The 15,468-nt window shown below is 47.9% G+C and overlaps 1 protein-coding gene across 3 annotated transcripts in view; it reads left to right on the top strand.

Annotated features, from left to right (window-relative positions):
- Positions 1-15,468, top strand: part of SLIT3 (slit guidance ligand 3) — a 967,014-nt gene that overhangs the window by 699,240 nt on the left and 252,306 nt on the right. For all 3 annotated transcript variants that reach the window (XM_086931418.1, XM_086931419.1, XM_086931420.1), the window contains one exon: positions 8,775-8,916. In XM_086931418.1, the coding sequence (XP_086787544.1) occupies positions 8,775-8,916 (142 nt within the window). The remainder of the gene's footprint in view (positions 1-8,774; positions 8,917-15,468) is intronic.

Raw genomic sequence — 15,468 nt, 5'->3', positions numbered from 1 at the left:
CTTTATATATTTTTTGAGGGTATTGATCTTATCTTTTGTTGTCAAATCCCTATTTATTTTTTTGGCAACATTATACAGAATTGCTAATACTGGATATGAACATTTACGTAACCTTTATAAAGTGGCTGGGACTTTATCCCACATTTAGCATTTTGTGATAACACCTAATCCTCCAATTTCCAGGAAAATTGTTACATGAGGAGTAAAATCCACAGACTCACAGTAGGCATCGCATGCCAAGTTCTTCTCAAGATTTATCACTTTCACAATAAATTGAGTACCAAATACCAAACACTAAATCAAGGCCCAGTGAAATGGTTTTGGATTATTGATTTATTATACAATTCAGTATAAAATCTCGAAAATAGATTTTACTTTAGCTATGGTAATATTCATGACTAGGGCAGGATCACTGCCATATTTAAGCACTATGGCCCCGATTCACAAAGGCAATCTGACACAAAAGTCTAACTTTATGACTTTTGGTATTCACAGAGGTCATTTATGAGTCATATCTTTACGTAAGTAGTCAAGCCGGAATCTCCGCACCTGGGCCGTACTCTCCGCACTCGGGCCGTACTCTCTGGCTCCAGCCGTACTCTCTGGCTCCATCCGTACTCTCTGGCTCAGGCCGGATGAAGTGTAATCAATGGGCTGGAATACAATTTTTTACAAAAAGTAACATTAGGAACATGTGATAAATGGTAAAGTGGGTCAAGAAAATCAGTGTGGTGTGGCCAGACACTACATCATATCCCAGAAAAGTTTATTCCTTTGCATCATGGTACATGTAGTTTATGATTTGTGCTCCCGTCAGTGTTGAGCAGTCCATTATTTGCGCTCCCCTTAGTGTTGACTGTAGTGTGACACTACAGTAAACACTGAGGGAGCGCAAATATGGACTGCCTGTACCATGATGCAAAGGATCAAACTCTTCTGAGCTATGATGTAGTGGGCCTATGTTTTTTGGTTGTCATTTAATTTTCCACCTATGCTTGCTCTTTGAAGCCGTGTGGACACATAATTTTTAGAAGACATGTGTTTGATTGGAGACGTTCTGTTTTCATCTCTTGCTTAGTGCATACTTGATTTATGCCTTTGGTACAGAAATGAAAATTAACATCTCCTTGAATGTAATAGTTCCTTGTAGAGTATTGTAGCTATGGCTTCATAAAGCTGATTTTGTTCTTAAGGTAGAAGGACGAGTAGCCATTTTGTAAAACATTGTAGGTTTGTATGTTTGGTATTTAACCCGTTTACCGTGGTGGTGCGGACGTTCGACACAATGGGCGGGGCTGCGTCAGCCGTGTGCAACACCTGGAAGGTAGCCGGCAGATGTGAGCACGGAACGGTTTAAAAGTGATCTTGTTTGTGTAAATGGTGTGGTAGTCCAGTCACGTTAACAAGAAACAAGTATGTAAAAGGAATAAAGTTTCCTGTACGAGAATTACTTTTTGAAAATATAATTTTTAAATGTGTTGAAAAAAATATCTGAAAATGTTCTGGCATCAAGGATCTTTGTTCAAAGGCTTCCCATCTGATTAACAAATCAGTTTTCAGTATGATGAACAACCTACATCCTGAATTGCCCAAAAACCCAACTTAAGGGGCGTGGCCAAGATGGCGGGGTGAGCGGACGCTTCCTCCCGTAGCTCCCCCGGCCCAGCTCAGCTCGAGCCCCGATTCCTGCGCTTCTCTCCCCCCGCGGCTGCACTGCGGGCGAGAGAACTGTGCCGGAGTTCTTGGGGCACATTTTGATACCACTTTGACTTCTGTAGCCCCGAGGGAAGTCCCCGAAAGGTCTACTCAGCGATCGCTCCGAGGAGTGGAGCCCGGGTCGCCCCGAGGAGAAGAGCCTGGAGGCGGAGCATACTGCGGCGCTGTCCGCGCGCCTCGGCTGGGCCGAGTGCTGAAAAGCTGAAAGCCGGTGATCCCGAGGGAGCGGACTAGACGGACTCCGCGAAGTGTGGAGGCTTCCTGGCCGGTGCCCTGGTGGCGAGCACCATTGCTGGGTGATAAACCCCGGCCCTCCATCGGCGATTCCCCCCTACCCTGAGTGTCGGGAGGTAACGACTTGCGAACTCCGCGCCTGGAGGCGCCGGACGACGGAGTCCGAGCAGTGCCTGAGCCGGGCACATCAACTGGAGGTGATGGGAGACATTGGTTTCGCACATTTCGGACCCATTGCTGTTTGAGGGTCGCCCATGGACTTGCTGGCCTAGGATGCCTTCTTGGGTTCCGCCCTCCCGCCATCTTGTCTTTGTGGAGCTGATACTGGGGACCCTCGCCTGCGCCCTTATCATACGGGTGCCTCGGTTCATCCCGGTGCCCACACATCTGTTGTCCTCCCTGGGGGCACAGGGCTGAAAGCCTCCAATTTGGACATTGCTGGCCGCCCTACTGGCTCGAGGGCCGTCTCGTCCAGACCCGGGCCGACATTTTGTCGCCTGTGACGCACTACCCTTGTCCTCGGCGAGGACCTCACGTCTGGCACCCACGGGCGGCGGGGCTTGCTTACAGCGCCTGGTCCTGAGCTTCACCGGGGGTCAGGATGACTGGGAGACGTGGCGCAGCACGAGGAGATCGCACCTTGCCGGAAATGCTCAACAGGACCCAGCAACTACGCGACACGGCGCAGCCATCCCCGGGGGCCTCCCGGGCATCGACGGACGCCACCGTGGGCGAACCACCAGTCACGAGGTCCTTCATGGAGGACTTATTCAGCTCCCTCAAGGAGGAATTCCAAACTCTTAAGACCGAAGTGGCCGGAGAGGTCCGTGAAGTGCGTAGGGAAGTCGAAGGCCTGGGCGAGCGGGTTGACACTGTGGAAACAGCGGCCCAACGTCGCGATGAGGAGATAGTTCATCTCCAGCAAGACGTCCTCCGCCTACGGGAGCAGTGTGTCGAGCTCCAGGCCCACTCGGAGGGCTTAGAGAACAGGTCCAGGCGGAATAACATCCGGGTGCGAGGCGTACCATCCGCAGATGAGGGTGCGGACCTGGTGGCCTATCTACAGGACCTGTTCCGCGACATCTTGGAGGAAGGAGCGGATTTTCCGATCCGCATTGACAGAGCACACAGGGTGGGCCGCCAGCGCCAGTCATCGGCACCCCCGCCTGATATCCTGGCATTCCTGCCGGATTTCCCCCTAAAAGAGCGCATCATGACGGAGGCCCGCAGGAAGCAACCGCTGACCTTCCGAGAAAAACCTGTCGCGCTCTACCAAGACCTGTCCGCCATCACACTGCAGAAGCGCAGGTCTTTCCGCATCGCTACGGACTTTCTGCGAGAGCATGAGACAGCCTATTCCTGGGGTCACCCCTTCCGTCTTATCTTTCGATGGAATGGGGTGCTGCATCAGCTGCGCTCTTTACAAGATGTCTGTGGAGTATTGGGCCTCACTGCTGCGGAGGAGGAAGGAGCTACACCCGCATGGCGGCGCCCCGAGCGACGGGGACGAAGGAGATCGAGGAGGCGCCAATCGTCAGCGACAGCGAATCGCCCTGACTCACCCACCATCAGGGCAGATATGGCGGAGGCCCTGAGGACAGCGGCCAGGGATTTGCCTGAGTCTACTGGCGTGGCCCTGACGGCCTAACTTTACTCCGGGGGGAGAGATTCTTAGCTTGAACGATGCTGGGCTGGGGCTGGGAGTTGGGGGGGTGAGGGGGGAGGTGTGTGGCTGAACGTCCACTTGACTATTTTTCTGCAGACTCGCCCACTTGGGCTGGACTGAGACAATGGGGTGTTTTTTCTGGTTTTTTGTTTTGGCTGGTTGCCATGGGTGGGTTCTGGGGGGATCTAAATGTTGGTTTGGTGTTGGGGGGGTCCCGTCCGATGCTGTCCGAACATGTGCGAAGCCGTCTCTGGCCTTCCCTGCGCCCCTGCCCTGTGAGCCCCTCCCACTGATCCCCCGCTTGCTGCATAGCGCGCTGTTTCCCTGGGAGCGATGCCACCCCTGAAAGTAGTGACCCTTAACGTTAAGGGTCTGAATAACCCCGTGAAGCGTAGGGCGATCCTTTCCCTGCTAGAGGGGTCGCAGGCGGATATCTGCCTCCTGCAGGAAACCCATTTACTTTCTAAAGATTGCCATAGGTTGCGCTCTGCCAAGTTCCCCACGCAATTCTTTTCCTCTGCTGTGACCAAGACTGCAGGGGTAGCCATTCTTCTAGCCAGCTCCTTCAGGGGGGAGGTGTTGTATAAACATGCTGAGCAGAAGGGGAGGCTTCTAGTGTATCGCATGCGTCTGGGAGGTGTTGCCTTTACGGTTGGTTCCGTATACAGCCCAAACGACCACCAGGACCGCTTCCTGGAATCTGTGTTGGTGGACGTCACTGCCTCGCCCGATCGCCATATCATCCTGGGGGGAGACCTGAATATGGTCTTCGATTCCGCCCTGGATAGGTCGGCCCAGCGCTTTCCGCAGACGGGGGAGCTGTCTAGGGCGGTACAGGACCGGATCGCGGAGATGGACCTGCATGACCTCTGGCGCACCATGCACCCCGCCGATAGGGACTACTCATACTTTTCCCACGCGCACCGCACTTATTCGCGGTTGGACTACCTCTTGGTGAGCGGACCGCTTTGTTCGGCCGCCACGGCGGCAGACATCGGGGTCTTGTCCCTGTCCGACCACGCCCCGGTTTCCGGAGTCTTTGCTTGGCCGGCGGCCCCCCCCTCTAGAGGGATGTGGCGGCTTCGGGACACGCTTCTCCATAAGAAATCGGTGGTGAAGCGAGTGGAGGAGGTCATCCGGGAATACCAGACCCACAATGACAACTCTGACACGTCCCTGGCAACGCAGTGGGCAGCTTTGAAAGCGGTCATCAGAGGGGAGTTTATCTCCATTTCCTCGGCGGAAAACAGGGAACGCCAGCGCAAGAGGGAAGAACTAACGGCGCAGGTTAGGGAACTTGAACAGGTTCACCGCCGAACGGGGGCCCCTCGTGTCTGGAAGCAGCGGAAGGTGGCACGGAAACTCCTCTCTGCGTTGGATCTAGACCGGGCGGAGTACGCAGCGCTACGCCTGAAGCATGCCTTTTACACCGGCGGAGATAGGTGCGGTAAGCTCCTGGCCCATAGGCTCAGGGCTGCGCAGCAACGCAATGTAGTAAAAGAACTAGTGGGAATGGATGGGATCCCGGTTTCCGGTGACGCGGAGGTGGCGGATTCCTTTAGTTCCTTTTACGAGGCGCTGTACGCTGCGGAGCCTTCCCCACCGGGAGAGGCTGAGGCCTATTTGGAATCCGTGACCCTCCCGGCCCTGGATCCCGCCCAGGCGGCCCACCTGGAGAGGGACATTCACGTGGAAGAGGTCATCTCCGCGATTGCACGACTAAAGCACGGTAAAGCCCCGGGCCCGGATGGCTATACGGCCTTGTTTTACAAGACCTTCTGTCCCACAGTCGCGCCCCTCCTGGCCCGCTTGTTCAATTCTTTCTCCGAGCCGGGAGCCATCCCACCGGACCTTCTTTCGGCGACTGTGTCGGTTATCCCGAAACCGGGGAAGGATCGGACTCTGTGCGGCTCGTACCGGCCCATTTCGCTCCTAAATGTGGACCTCAAGCTTTACACGGGGATCTTGGCGGCTAGACTGGGTCTACACCTACCAGGTTTGGTGGAGGCGGATCAGGCCGGGTTTGTACCCGGTAGGCAGACGGTCGACAATACCAAGAGGGTGACACACATGCTGGAGAAGGCCTCACGCGTCCCGGGGGAGCGGATGCTACTATCGGTCGACGCGGAGAAGGCCTTTGATAGGGTTCATTGGCCATACCTCGAGCTGGTCCTTGGGAAACTGGGGATCGGCGAGAAGTTCCGCACTATGATCTTTAATTGTTATAGGAGACCATCAGGGTCAGTGCGTGTCAATGGACACAGCTCCAGCAGTTTTGCCATTGAGCGCGGCACGAGACAGGGTTGCCCCCTATCGCCGCTCCTGTTTGCCCTCTATATGGAGCCGTTTGCACAGAGGATTCGCGATAACCCAGACGCTATTGGGGTGAAGATGGGGCAATACACGCATACTGTCAGCTTATACGCAGATGATGTCTTGCTGACCCTGGATGACCCCAGGCGGTCGCTCCCTGCCTGCGTCCAGGAACTGAACGCTTTTGCCCGCGTGGCGGGCTTTAAAATGAATATGACTAAATCGGCTGCACTGGACGTGTCGCTCTCTGTCGACACCAGGCGAGACCTCCAGCGTCTCTTTCCTCTGCAATGGTCCTCCTCCACGGTGCCTTACTTGGGGATTTTACTTGCCCCCTCCCTGCCTGCAATGGTCGCAGCTAACTATTCCTCTCTGGGCAAAAAGATCAAAGAGGAACTTGGCCGATGGAACAAAGGCCTGCTATCGTGGCTGGGCCGGATCGCGGCAGTAAAGATGACGATACTGCCTTAAATCCTGTATCTCTTTCGCGCTCTACCTCTCCAGCCCCCTGTGGGTTGGATACGGCAGACGCAGGCGGACATCTCTCGCTTTGTGTGGCAGGGCCGCAAGCCTCGGATGAAGCGGGTCCTCTCCATGCTTGCCCCGGAGGCCGGGGGTCTCGGGGTCCCAGACCTTCGGAAGTACTTTCAGGCGGCGCAGCTCCGGTACTTGGTGGAGTGGAGCAGGTGGGAATCGGACAAACATTGGCTCTTTCAAGACCAGGCAGTGGCGGGTCGTACCCTCCAAGAGATCCCGTTCCTGCGGCGCACTCACCGCCCGCCTAATCTCTACGCCTCCTTTGTCACCCGGGTTCCGCTAAGAGTGTGGGACGTGGTGTGTGAGCTTCGTGAGCTCACTACCTTTCCATCGCCGTTCACCCCCATTGTTGGCAATCCCGACTTTACTCCTGGTCTGGAACCGGGAGCCTTCTCCCACTGGGTGAGCGCGGGTTGCAGGGCGCTTTTCCAGATCTACGGGCCGGAGGGCGTGCTCCCCTTCCAGCAGCTCCGACAGGAGTTTGGCCTAACGGAAGGGGATAGACTGCGTTACATGCAAGTCCGCCATTGGGCTCTTCAACCCCCAGTGCGCGACGTCGCTGCCCGTTCGATTACGCCCTATGAGCGATGGTTGGTAACCCGAACCTCGGATGCCAAGCTAATTACTGACTTGTATAAGTTTCTCCAGCCCCTGCCGTTTCATTACTATAACCCAGGGAGGGAGCGCTGGCACAGGGAATTGGGCAGGACCCTGAGCCACAAGGAATGGGACAGGATTGCGTACCGGGCGAGGCATTCTGCGTACCACACTGGGCTGACGGAGACCTTCACTAAGGTGTCCACCTATTGGTATTATACCCCGGAGCGGCTCTATGAGATGCGCAAAATCGGCGATAAAGGCTGCTGGCGCGGCTGCGGACAGGAGGGCACCCTCACGCACATTCTCTGGGAGTGCCCGGTGCTGTCGGCCTATTGGAAGGAAGTCTTAGATGAGGTGGATAGGCATTTTGAGATCGAGCTTCCGCGCTTCCCTGCGTATGTCTTGCTAGGCCTCCCCAATGACTTGATGTACCCGCTGAAATCCCGCAGGGGAAGGCAGATTGCGATTGCGCTAGGCTCCGCGGTTCAGAACATTCTTGTGCTCTGGCGCACCCCCACTGCCCCCTCTATCACTGGTTGGCTGCACAGGCTCTGGCAGGTACTGGGCATGGAGAAAATGTCGCTAACGGTGGCTGGGAATGTTGACCAGTTTGAAGAGCTTTGGCACCCCTTCTTGGCACTGCTGTCCACGGAATTTCGCGAGCTCACGTGTCCACGGTACTTGCGCCTCCTTAGGCTGACACCGCCGGCGGCGCCAGCGGAGTGAAAGTGCGGGTTCAGGGGCCTGGGGTTGGGGGTGGGAAGAGGGGTTATACGCTTCTAACGCTGACTTTCGGACGGGGATGTTGGGGTATTGTTTGCTTTTTTTTTCCTCCTTTGCTTTTCTTTCTTCTTCCTTTCTGGGGTTGGGGGGTTGGAGGAATGGTGTGCTTCTCTCTTACTGTGTTGCGGGGTGCTAGTCTGCTCAGCCTTGATTAGGGGAGTGGCGGCCTACAGGGGGGTCATCCACAGTGCCTTATTGCCTTATGTCTTATGCCTTGTTACCCTCTGGGGCTTCCAGCCTCCCTACTTCTCTTCTGACCTGCTGCAACGTTACGCTTTTTGTACTGTATGTTCACTTGACCCCCTGCTCCCTTCCCCTTGTTTTTTGTGCCTTAATAAAATACTTTAAACCTAAAAACCCAACTTAATACATGAGGTTCAGGAAACTTTTAAGAAATATACTCTTGCATTTGACTTCAACTGAATCCAGTGAAGAACAGAGGTTGCAACACGAGAACAGCGGATACAGTTACTTGCCTCATCTAATTAGACTACACCTTCTTTTTTCAACCAATAAACTGGATTTCCATTCATGCCAGCTCTCCGAAGTAACCAAAAGGTGGCATGCAATGGTTTATAACACTCTTAATAAATAACAAATTATTAAACACCATTTGCTTAGTTTCTTTTCTATTTCTTAGTTGTGTTTTGGCCCCTCCTACACTCTGGCTATAATAGGCAACCATTCTGGAAATAAGCCAAATGCACAGTGGACTGTTGTGGATTTTCGCTGTTGGAGAGTATCTCTTGGGTATCGGAGTGATAGGGCAGAGACAAACCCAACCAACCAATCAGAGATACTGTCTTGTCTGATAATCTCCTGCCCCTAGCGACCTGCATGCTTCTCATTCTGAATAAATATATATCTGATCACAACTGTGTGCCTGCCTTTTTTGTGTTAACCATTTTCTTCTTCAATTTCACAGGAAGTCACACAGATGCTCAGCTCTGCAATGCCAACGCAGTCAGCTGTCCTCCTTCCTGTGCCTGCAGCAACAACATTGTGGACTGTCGAGGGAAAGGCCTGACTGACATTCCTGCCAATCTACCAGAAGGGATTGTGGAGATGTAAGTGAAGATTCTGTTGCACACATCCTCTAGGGGGCGTGGACAATCTCTTGTCATCCATGGCATCTCTACGGGTGCAGTATATGCTTCTCTGTCAGAACCTGCGACCAGTTAGCTTTACACAGCTCGAAGTAAGCAAATTATGAGTATGTTAATTCAGCCAAGTGTAAAATACTGGAAATTATCACACTGACGTACACCCAGCACAGCAACTCTATAGTTCTATTTAATTTCTGGGAGCACTGGTTTTGCTCTCAATGGAGGTTGAAATATAATATGAGGGAATTGTGTAGTGTCAAGTAGTAGCTTAAACCAAGAAGATGCTCCAAACCACAATTACACTGAAAATAGCGGCGGTACAAACTTGAGGCCCTAAAGTGCTCAAATTGTGACACTTTAAGCCATCATGATGTGCTAACATCCATGTGGCATCCATGTGGCACATGTATTTCACAATGTTGCTTGTATAAGCACTTCAGCATTGACTCCCGGTTAAGCTAATGTACTCATTAGCCAATCAAGACCAATGCAAAAACCACACTGTGTGGTTGAAGTGTACACCATTGGATGTAACACACATAATAAGAAAGCACTTTTAATAGTAAGAGTATTTTAGGAGTTGTGGTGATGGAAGAAGGGCTTGGCCTTGCCAGGGTTTGGTGGGGGACTGAGAGGTTGGTTGATTGTCCAGCCTTTTCTTCTTGAGGAATGACTTCAGGACCATTGTTAGTTAACATTCACCCGTATGGAAGCAGAAAACAATAGAAACCAGAAACCAACCGATCCTTTATCAAGAAGTGCTTCATGGGAGAGAACATTCTGATAATGGTAGAGGCATTCTTTGCACAAGTACATGTATACACCCTTACTATAAGAAGTGATTTCTAAAGCCAACAGGCACAGCGAGGGAATCCCACAGGCATGCACAATTATTGATTCTAGGCGCCAATCCATGATGCATGGTTTTTAGAATATTTCAATCACAAGTAACAATGAAACGCCCATTGAAAGCCCCAGAAGGTCGCATTTGATGCAGTTAACTAGAAATATTTGCACACCTACAAAGATGGGGGGGGGGGCATACTGTTCACATTATCCACAGCGATTCAAAAACTGAACTTTTCCAGGTGGTTGGCAAGCTTATGCAAGAAAGAATGCCTTTCACCACTTGTGCCCTGAACTGGTCCAGAGGGAAGCAGTGGGGTGCTTTTTAGAAATACAGCCATATTCTAAATGAGGCTTCACACGGTCACTCTGCGGCCTGCATCATTTTATATAAAAACCAAAATGTGTGACATGTTACTATTGGGAGTGAATTTCCCTGTAAATGGAATGCCATTCCAGGAAAATGTATGGTTTGTGTGGTTTTAGTGTTTGTGGCTTAATGCCTACCAGTAGTGGTGAAGAGGAATGCTGTCCATTAAAACAAAGTAAGTTATCCGAATCGAGCAAAACAAAAATATCTGCAAACAACCCATCATTAGCAATCCAATATAGATAGTATAATGCACCATTGTAGAATACATACTACATTCAGCTGTCAATCATATTTCATCGAGGATCCTCAAACATAATAACTCTTTTAAAATTGTTCACAAATGAGTTTGGTATCTGCCTTGAATTTCTCTCTAATGGTAAAAACAATTGCAGAAAATACCCTTCCAAGTGACTCGGATTATCTATGGTCATTGCAAGAAAAAACAGTTACACGTCAATATAGTGACGAAGGCACGGCGCAGACTTTAAAATTTTGAGCAAAATAATACTGCCTATTTTGTGTAATGGAAGTTCCAATTTTAATATATAACATCAACGCAAGAATGGATCTGTTATGTATTACAGTGATATGAAACTATCATATTTTTTAAAATTTTGTAGATAGTGGAAGCAAGCAAACGTTTTGTCATAGTTTTAATTATCCTTTGAGTACATTTATATATTGTAAATAATGATTTTTTAAATAATAGTAATTTAACATCGTTTGATGTAAAACTCAATTAAAATAACGCAATACCAGTAATCTGAAACTCACAGGTTACTGTCAATCCAACAGTAGATTCCATACAGTTCAACTTCAACCATGTCCACTTCAAAATAGTTGCAATAGTTTTCATTGTAGCTTAAATGCTATTGACCATATAGACTTCTTTCAACTTAAGTGTTGTTATGGTGCTATGTTTTTCCACCTTTTTCCTTAGATAGCTTCTCGGATACCTCCTATTGTATATATTGCGCCTCGCCCACTGAAAGTTTATAATTGATTTGTGGTTGTGTCGTGGAGGTAGGCACTATTTGTTTACATGCATGTGGTTTACTCAGGAAAGGATACAGATTCCATAGCTGTCTCTGAAAACTGGGCTACTGTATTGTGGAATAGTCCTTGGAGTAACAGATACATAAAAAATAAATTCAAGGTTAGTTGATTATATCTGGTATTCTACAAGGATCCACTGATTATATGCTCTGCTTGCTCAAATCAAACATAATTCTAACACATTTTACATATATTAAAAAAGAATAATAGTTGTTGCAATCATAAGGTACAGTGAGGTGAAGCAAATATTACCTACATTTTGGGAAGCTTGTTCAGTGTGATGGGTATTGTGAGTGTTTGAAGCTATAAAGGTTAATAGCAGTTCACAGGCAGACTCTTAGAAAGGAAAGGTAATTAAGATGTTCTATGCAGAGTAAACATGCTCGAGACTTAAATGTGTTTAAGAAGAAAGTTCCAGCCTCAGCATTTTCCATAATCAGTATGTTGCGCATTAGTGAGAAGCTCATAAGTGCAATAAAATATGCAATTTTAATTCACAGAGGCAAAGCAGGTTGCAAGAAGAGTGGGGAGCCAATCAAAATGCTTAAGTGGAAGGTTGTTGATCAAAGCAGAGCTGATGTAAAAAGGCTTCCAAAACAATTTGATGTCCACATGCAATCATGGAGAATATGGAACCTGATATGAGGTCACATTTAGTGCTTCTGAGAGAAGCAATATTAGCAGGTTTTCAAACAACCTGTTTCCTTTTGTGGTGAATTATCAGAGATGCTATATATATAGTACATAGAGCACAAGAAAGATAAGACACAAATGGAGATTTAATTAAGTATTTGTGTTAGATGGGAACGTTTGAGGGACGAGTCAGTGAAGTTTGATTTCTTAAACTGGAGTGGACATTGATGCTTGAAATCTACCAATCTGGGCACCAAGCTTAAACCAATGACACTTGGGTTTTGTACTCGGGTTTAAGAATGTTTCCTTTGATTTCTGTCAAATATAACTAGTACAACTTGTAATTAATATCCTGATGGCAGGGGATTTTAATGACAAGGAAAGAGTCCCTATCAGAGTGCAGAAAATTCACATCAATTCATAGCCGTATAGGAAAACACATGTTAAAGCATTGCTGGCGATTAGTAGGGCACATGGACATATATTAAATCTTAAAGGACAGATATGCATTGGTGCATTAAGCAGACGTTTTGCAGGTGAGTATGGAAAGGAATACATCCAGCACAGAAAGCCTTTATAAACACACAAATGCCAGTGAAAGTGGCTCTGAAAGTACTATATTCAGTGGTAAGTGCTATGAGTCAGGCTGAGGGCACAATTTAATATTATAGAATAAATGGCCTGATCTTTTTAGAAACGAAAGAGCTATCAAAATTGCATGCAATGGGAATAAGGACACGTACTCGCTAAGATTCTTAGAGAAATGTGATATAAGGAATGCAAATTTGAACAGAAACTTTGCATTGATTTCTATTTAGACAGTTTTTTCCTCCATAAAGGGCCATTTGTTTTCTTGTAGTTATGAATGTGCTAATATTGCAAGTAGTACATTTATAAAAAAAAATATTTTGAGATGGGATGTTTAAAGTGCTACTACCATGTTTTTAAAAAGCATTGTGCACATAGGCAACAAATTCTCTGCCCATTATTGAGGTTTAGCGTCTCAAACGTGTGGATATTGTAAAAGCTATCCATAGTCTATGCCCCAATTTGATCAATTCTAATAAGGAATAGTGCACCCTGAGCCATATTCAAAGCAATCGTCGATAATCTGACAATGATCAATGATAGCTTTGGAGCACAAATGTTGTAGAAGGGTGCCCTTACCTCTCTGCGATACCCTCTCCTACTGGTTAGTGAAACAAAAAGTCTATTTTATTGAAGGGAGAGCCTCCTGGAAAAGAATTATTCTTGCAGGTGGCTTAACACACAGCCAGCAGCAAGTATCTGTTAGTTTTAACCGGATTTACATGTTGGTGTTCCTCATGCAAATCCAATCCATCCACCGGTATTCCCTTCTGCCAATGTCAAACTGGTGTAGGTACCTGTCAGACACAGGGGAAAAACAAATCCAGCATTGGATAAGATTTCTGTGCTCCAATCTTGGATGATGATTGTGCGGAGCACCTGTGGCCGAGGGACTTGAGACCCTACAGCAAGTACAGGTTCTTGAGTGTACCCCCTTCAGCTCAAACGAGGAGGCCGTAGACACCACCACCTGCACTGTGCCGAGACTTTTTTGCGTGGCAGTTCAGGATACCACCAAATGGTAATATTCTTGCACGCAAAAGCACTGGTTGCTCAATATGTACTTCCAGTGATCAGGTCAGAGAGCGATAACTTGGCGGGAGGTATTTAATATATAGTGAGGACCTATATCTCTTTAAAAGGACATAGCCGTCCTCTTTTTAGCCCCGTTTCTGTGACAGCCAGCAATTATCAGTACTGATGCTTCACTTTTGTCTTTCCACAGCAGCGATTTGTCGATGATGCTGTTAGGCTTGACAGACTATTACACATTAGCATCCGAGATGTTGTTTGAAACACGAAAATTGCTTGCAAACGGTTCCCATTAGTGTGCAGATCTACACATGCTTTTTTCTCCCAGCGGTGGGGAAGGGATAGCTATGGCTCAGATTAATACGGCTGTCACTCCTGGGCAGAATTAGGCATCACTCTTTAAGAAAAATCGTGGCATTTTTTCCCTACAGAGGATATGGCGGCTTTCCATTTTTCAGTTCTCCTCTGCTTTGTGCTCTTCTCACCGGGGGTTAAAAGAGAATGGGTACCAGGTGAGGAGTGATGGGAGGTTGAGATTAATTACAATGGCATTTCAAGTGCTTAATCAATGTTCAAAAACAGTTTTACCTCTGAAAGGCCAGCATTACTGCTGCTCAGTTATCGCTTTAGCCTAGTTGTGTTCTTCAGTCATCAAAAGCAGACACTCACCTACTGCAGGGTCTTTTGTGAATGGCTGGGCACTATCCTACCAGAGCTGGAGTCACTGGTGCAGAGCACTGCTTCTTAGCACGTCTGGAAAATGGTGGCAAAATAACTGCAAGTGGCTACAGATTAGAAACAAAAAATGTCTTTGCTGTATTCTGCAGAAGAGATTGGCCAATACATGAGACAGGCTGCCAGTGACGTATTGTTTCTCTTTTGGAATCCATTCCCGGGAAATCATTCAAATATTCACTTCCATTATTATATGGGAACCCTTCAGGGTCCTTTATAACAGGCTTACAAGTATTAACTTCATTCAAATTCCACCAACAAATGGCTTTAAAATGAATGACCAATGAGAGATCTCGATACCCGGCAGAACGTTCTAGGTTCGTTGTTCAGAGGGGACGGTGAGTCCATGTGGGCAAGAGCTGGTATTAGCACATGAATAAAATAATCAGCGATCAAAGAATAGAAATGCATCGCTTTGCATTTCCTTTAATGATCAACGGAGATGGGCATGCAGAACTAATTAGAAACCAGTGCACGTGAAAAGTTCGAAAGAATGTGCAGTAAAATGTATCAGTAGAGCACATAGATGCATCACTTTTAAAAGTCAAATGTTATAGTTTGCCGTTTCTTTGAGTTGCCTGGGCAGGCGCCGTCCCAGCTCCTTGGCTGTGCATTGCATCTTTCCTCAACTCAACCACGTAGCTGGTTTCTCCACAATTGTGAAAAGCAGGTATGCTTGGTTTTTATTCAGAAAGGAAAGTCATTGTTGCCCTTTTTGGGAAGCGAGGTACTGATAGGAATGTAATAATAAAAGCCATATAAGAATATTTTTGTGGACTGGAGAATATATTTATATTAAAGTAGTGTTGGAACAACTTTATGAAATTTGAAGGTTTACTGTTGCCTTCTTTTTGTAACAATATGTCTAGTTGCTGTTGGTATAACCGAACCCATACAATGTTGCCCTCTTGCTCTTTGCATGTCAAAAGCCTGCTTCTGGCCCAGCAATCCTAGCATGGCTTTTAGATGGTGCATCCTTAAGTGTGTGATGCAGGAAGCATGCCTTTCCGGTGGACACGCTCTTGTTCTGGGCGTGTGACGTGATTGATATTTGTCACTCCAACCATAGCTTTTATCTGTAGGGTCACATCATGGTACTGAACTACTTCTAAGCATATTGAGGCCAAAAGAATTTGCACGCCAACTTCAAAGAACATTATGAATTGGATGTCCCTTATTACCTCTTAGAACAGCTCTGATGGTACAACTAAACCCGAAAGTAGGCCTCAAGAACAGAAACCGTTCTTTAG

This window comes from Lissotriton vulgaris, chromosome 7 (genome assembly GCF_964263255.1).
Source record: "Lissotriton vulgaris chromosome 7, aLisVul1.2, whole genome shotgun sequence".
Lineage (NCBI taxonomy): Eukaryota > Metazoa > Chordata > Amphibia > Caudata > Salamandridae > Lissotriton > Lissotriton vulgaris.
Note: the sequence above shows the minus strand (reverse complement) of the source record. Positions and strands in the feature narration are given on the sequence as shown.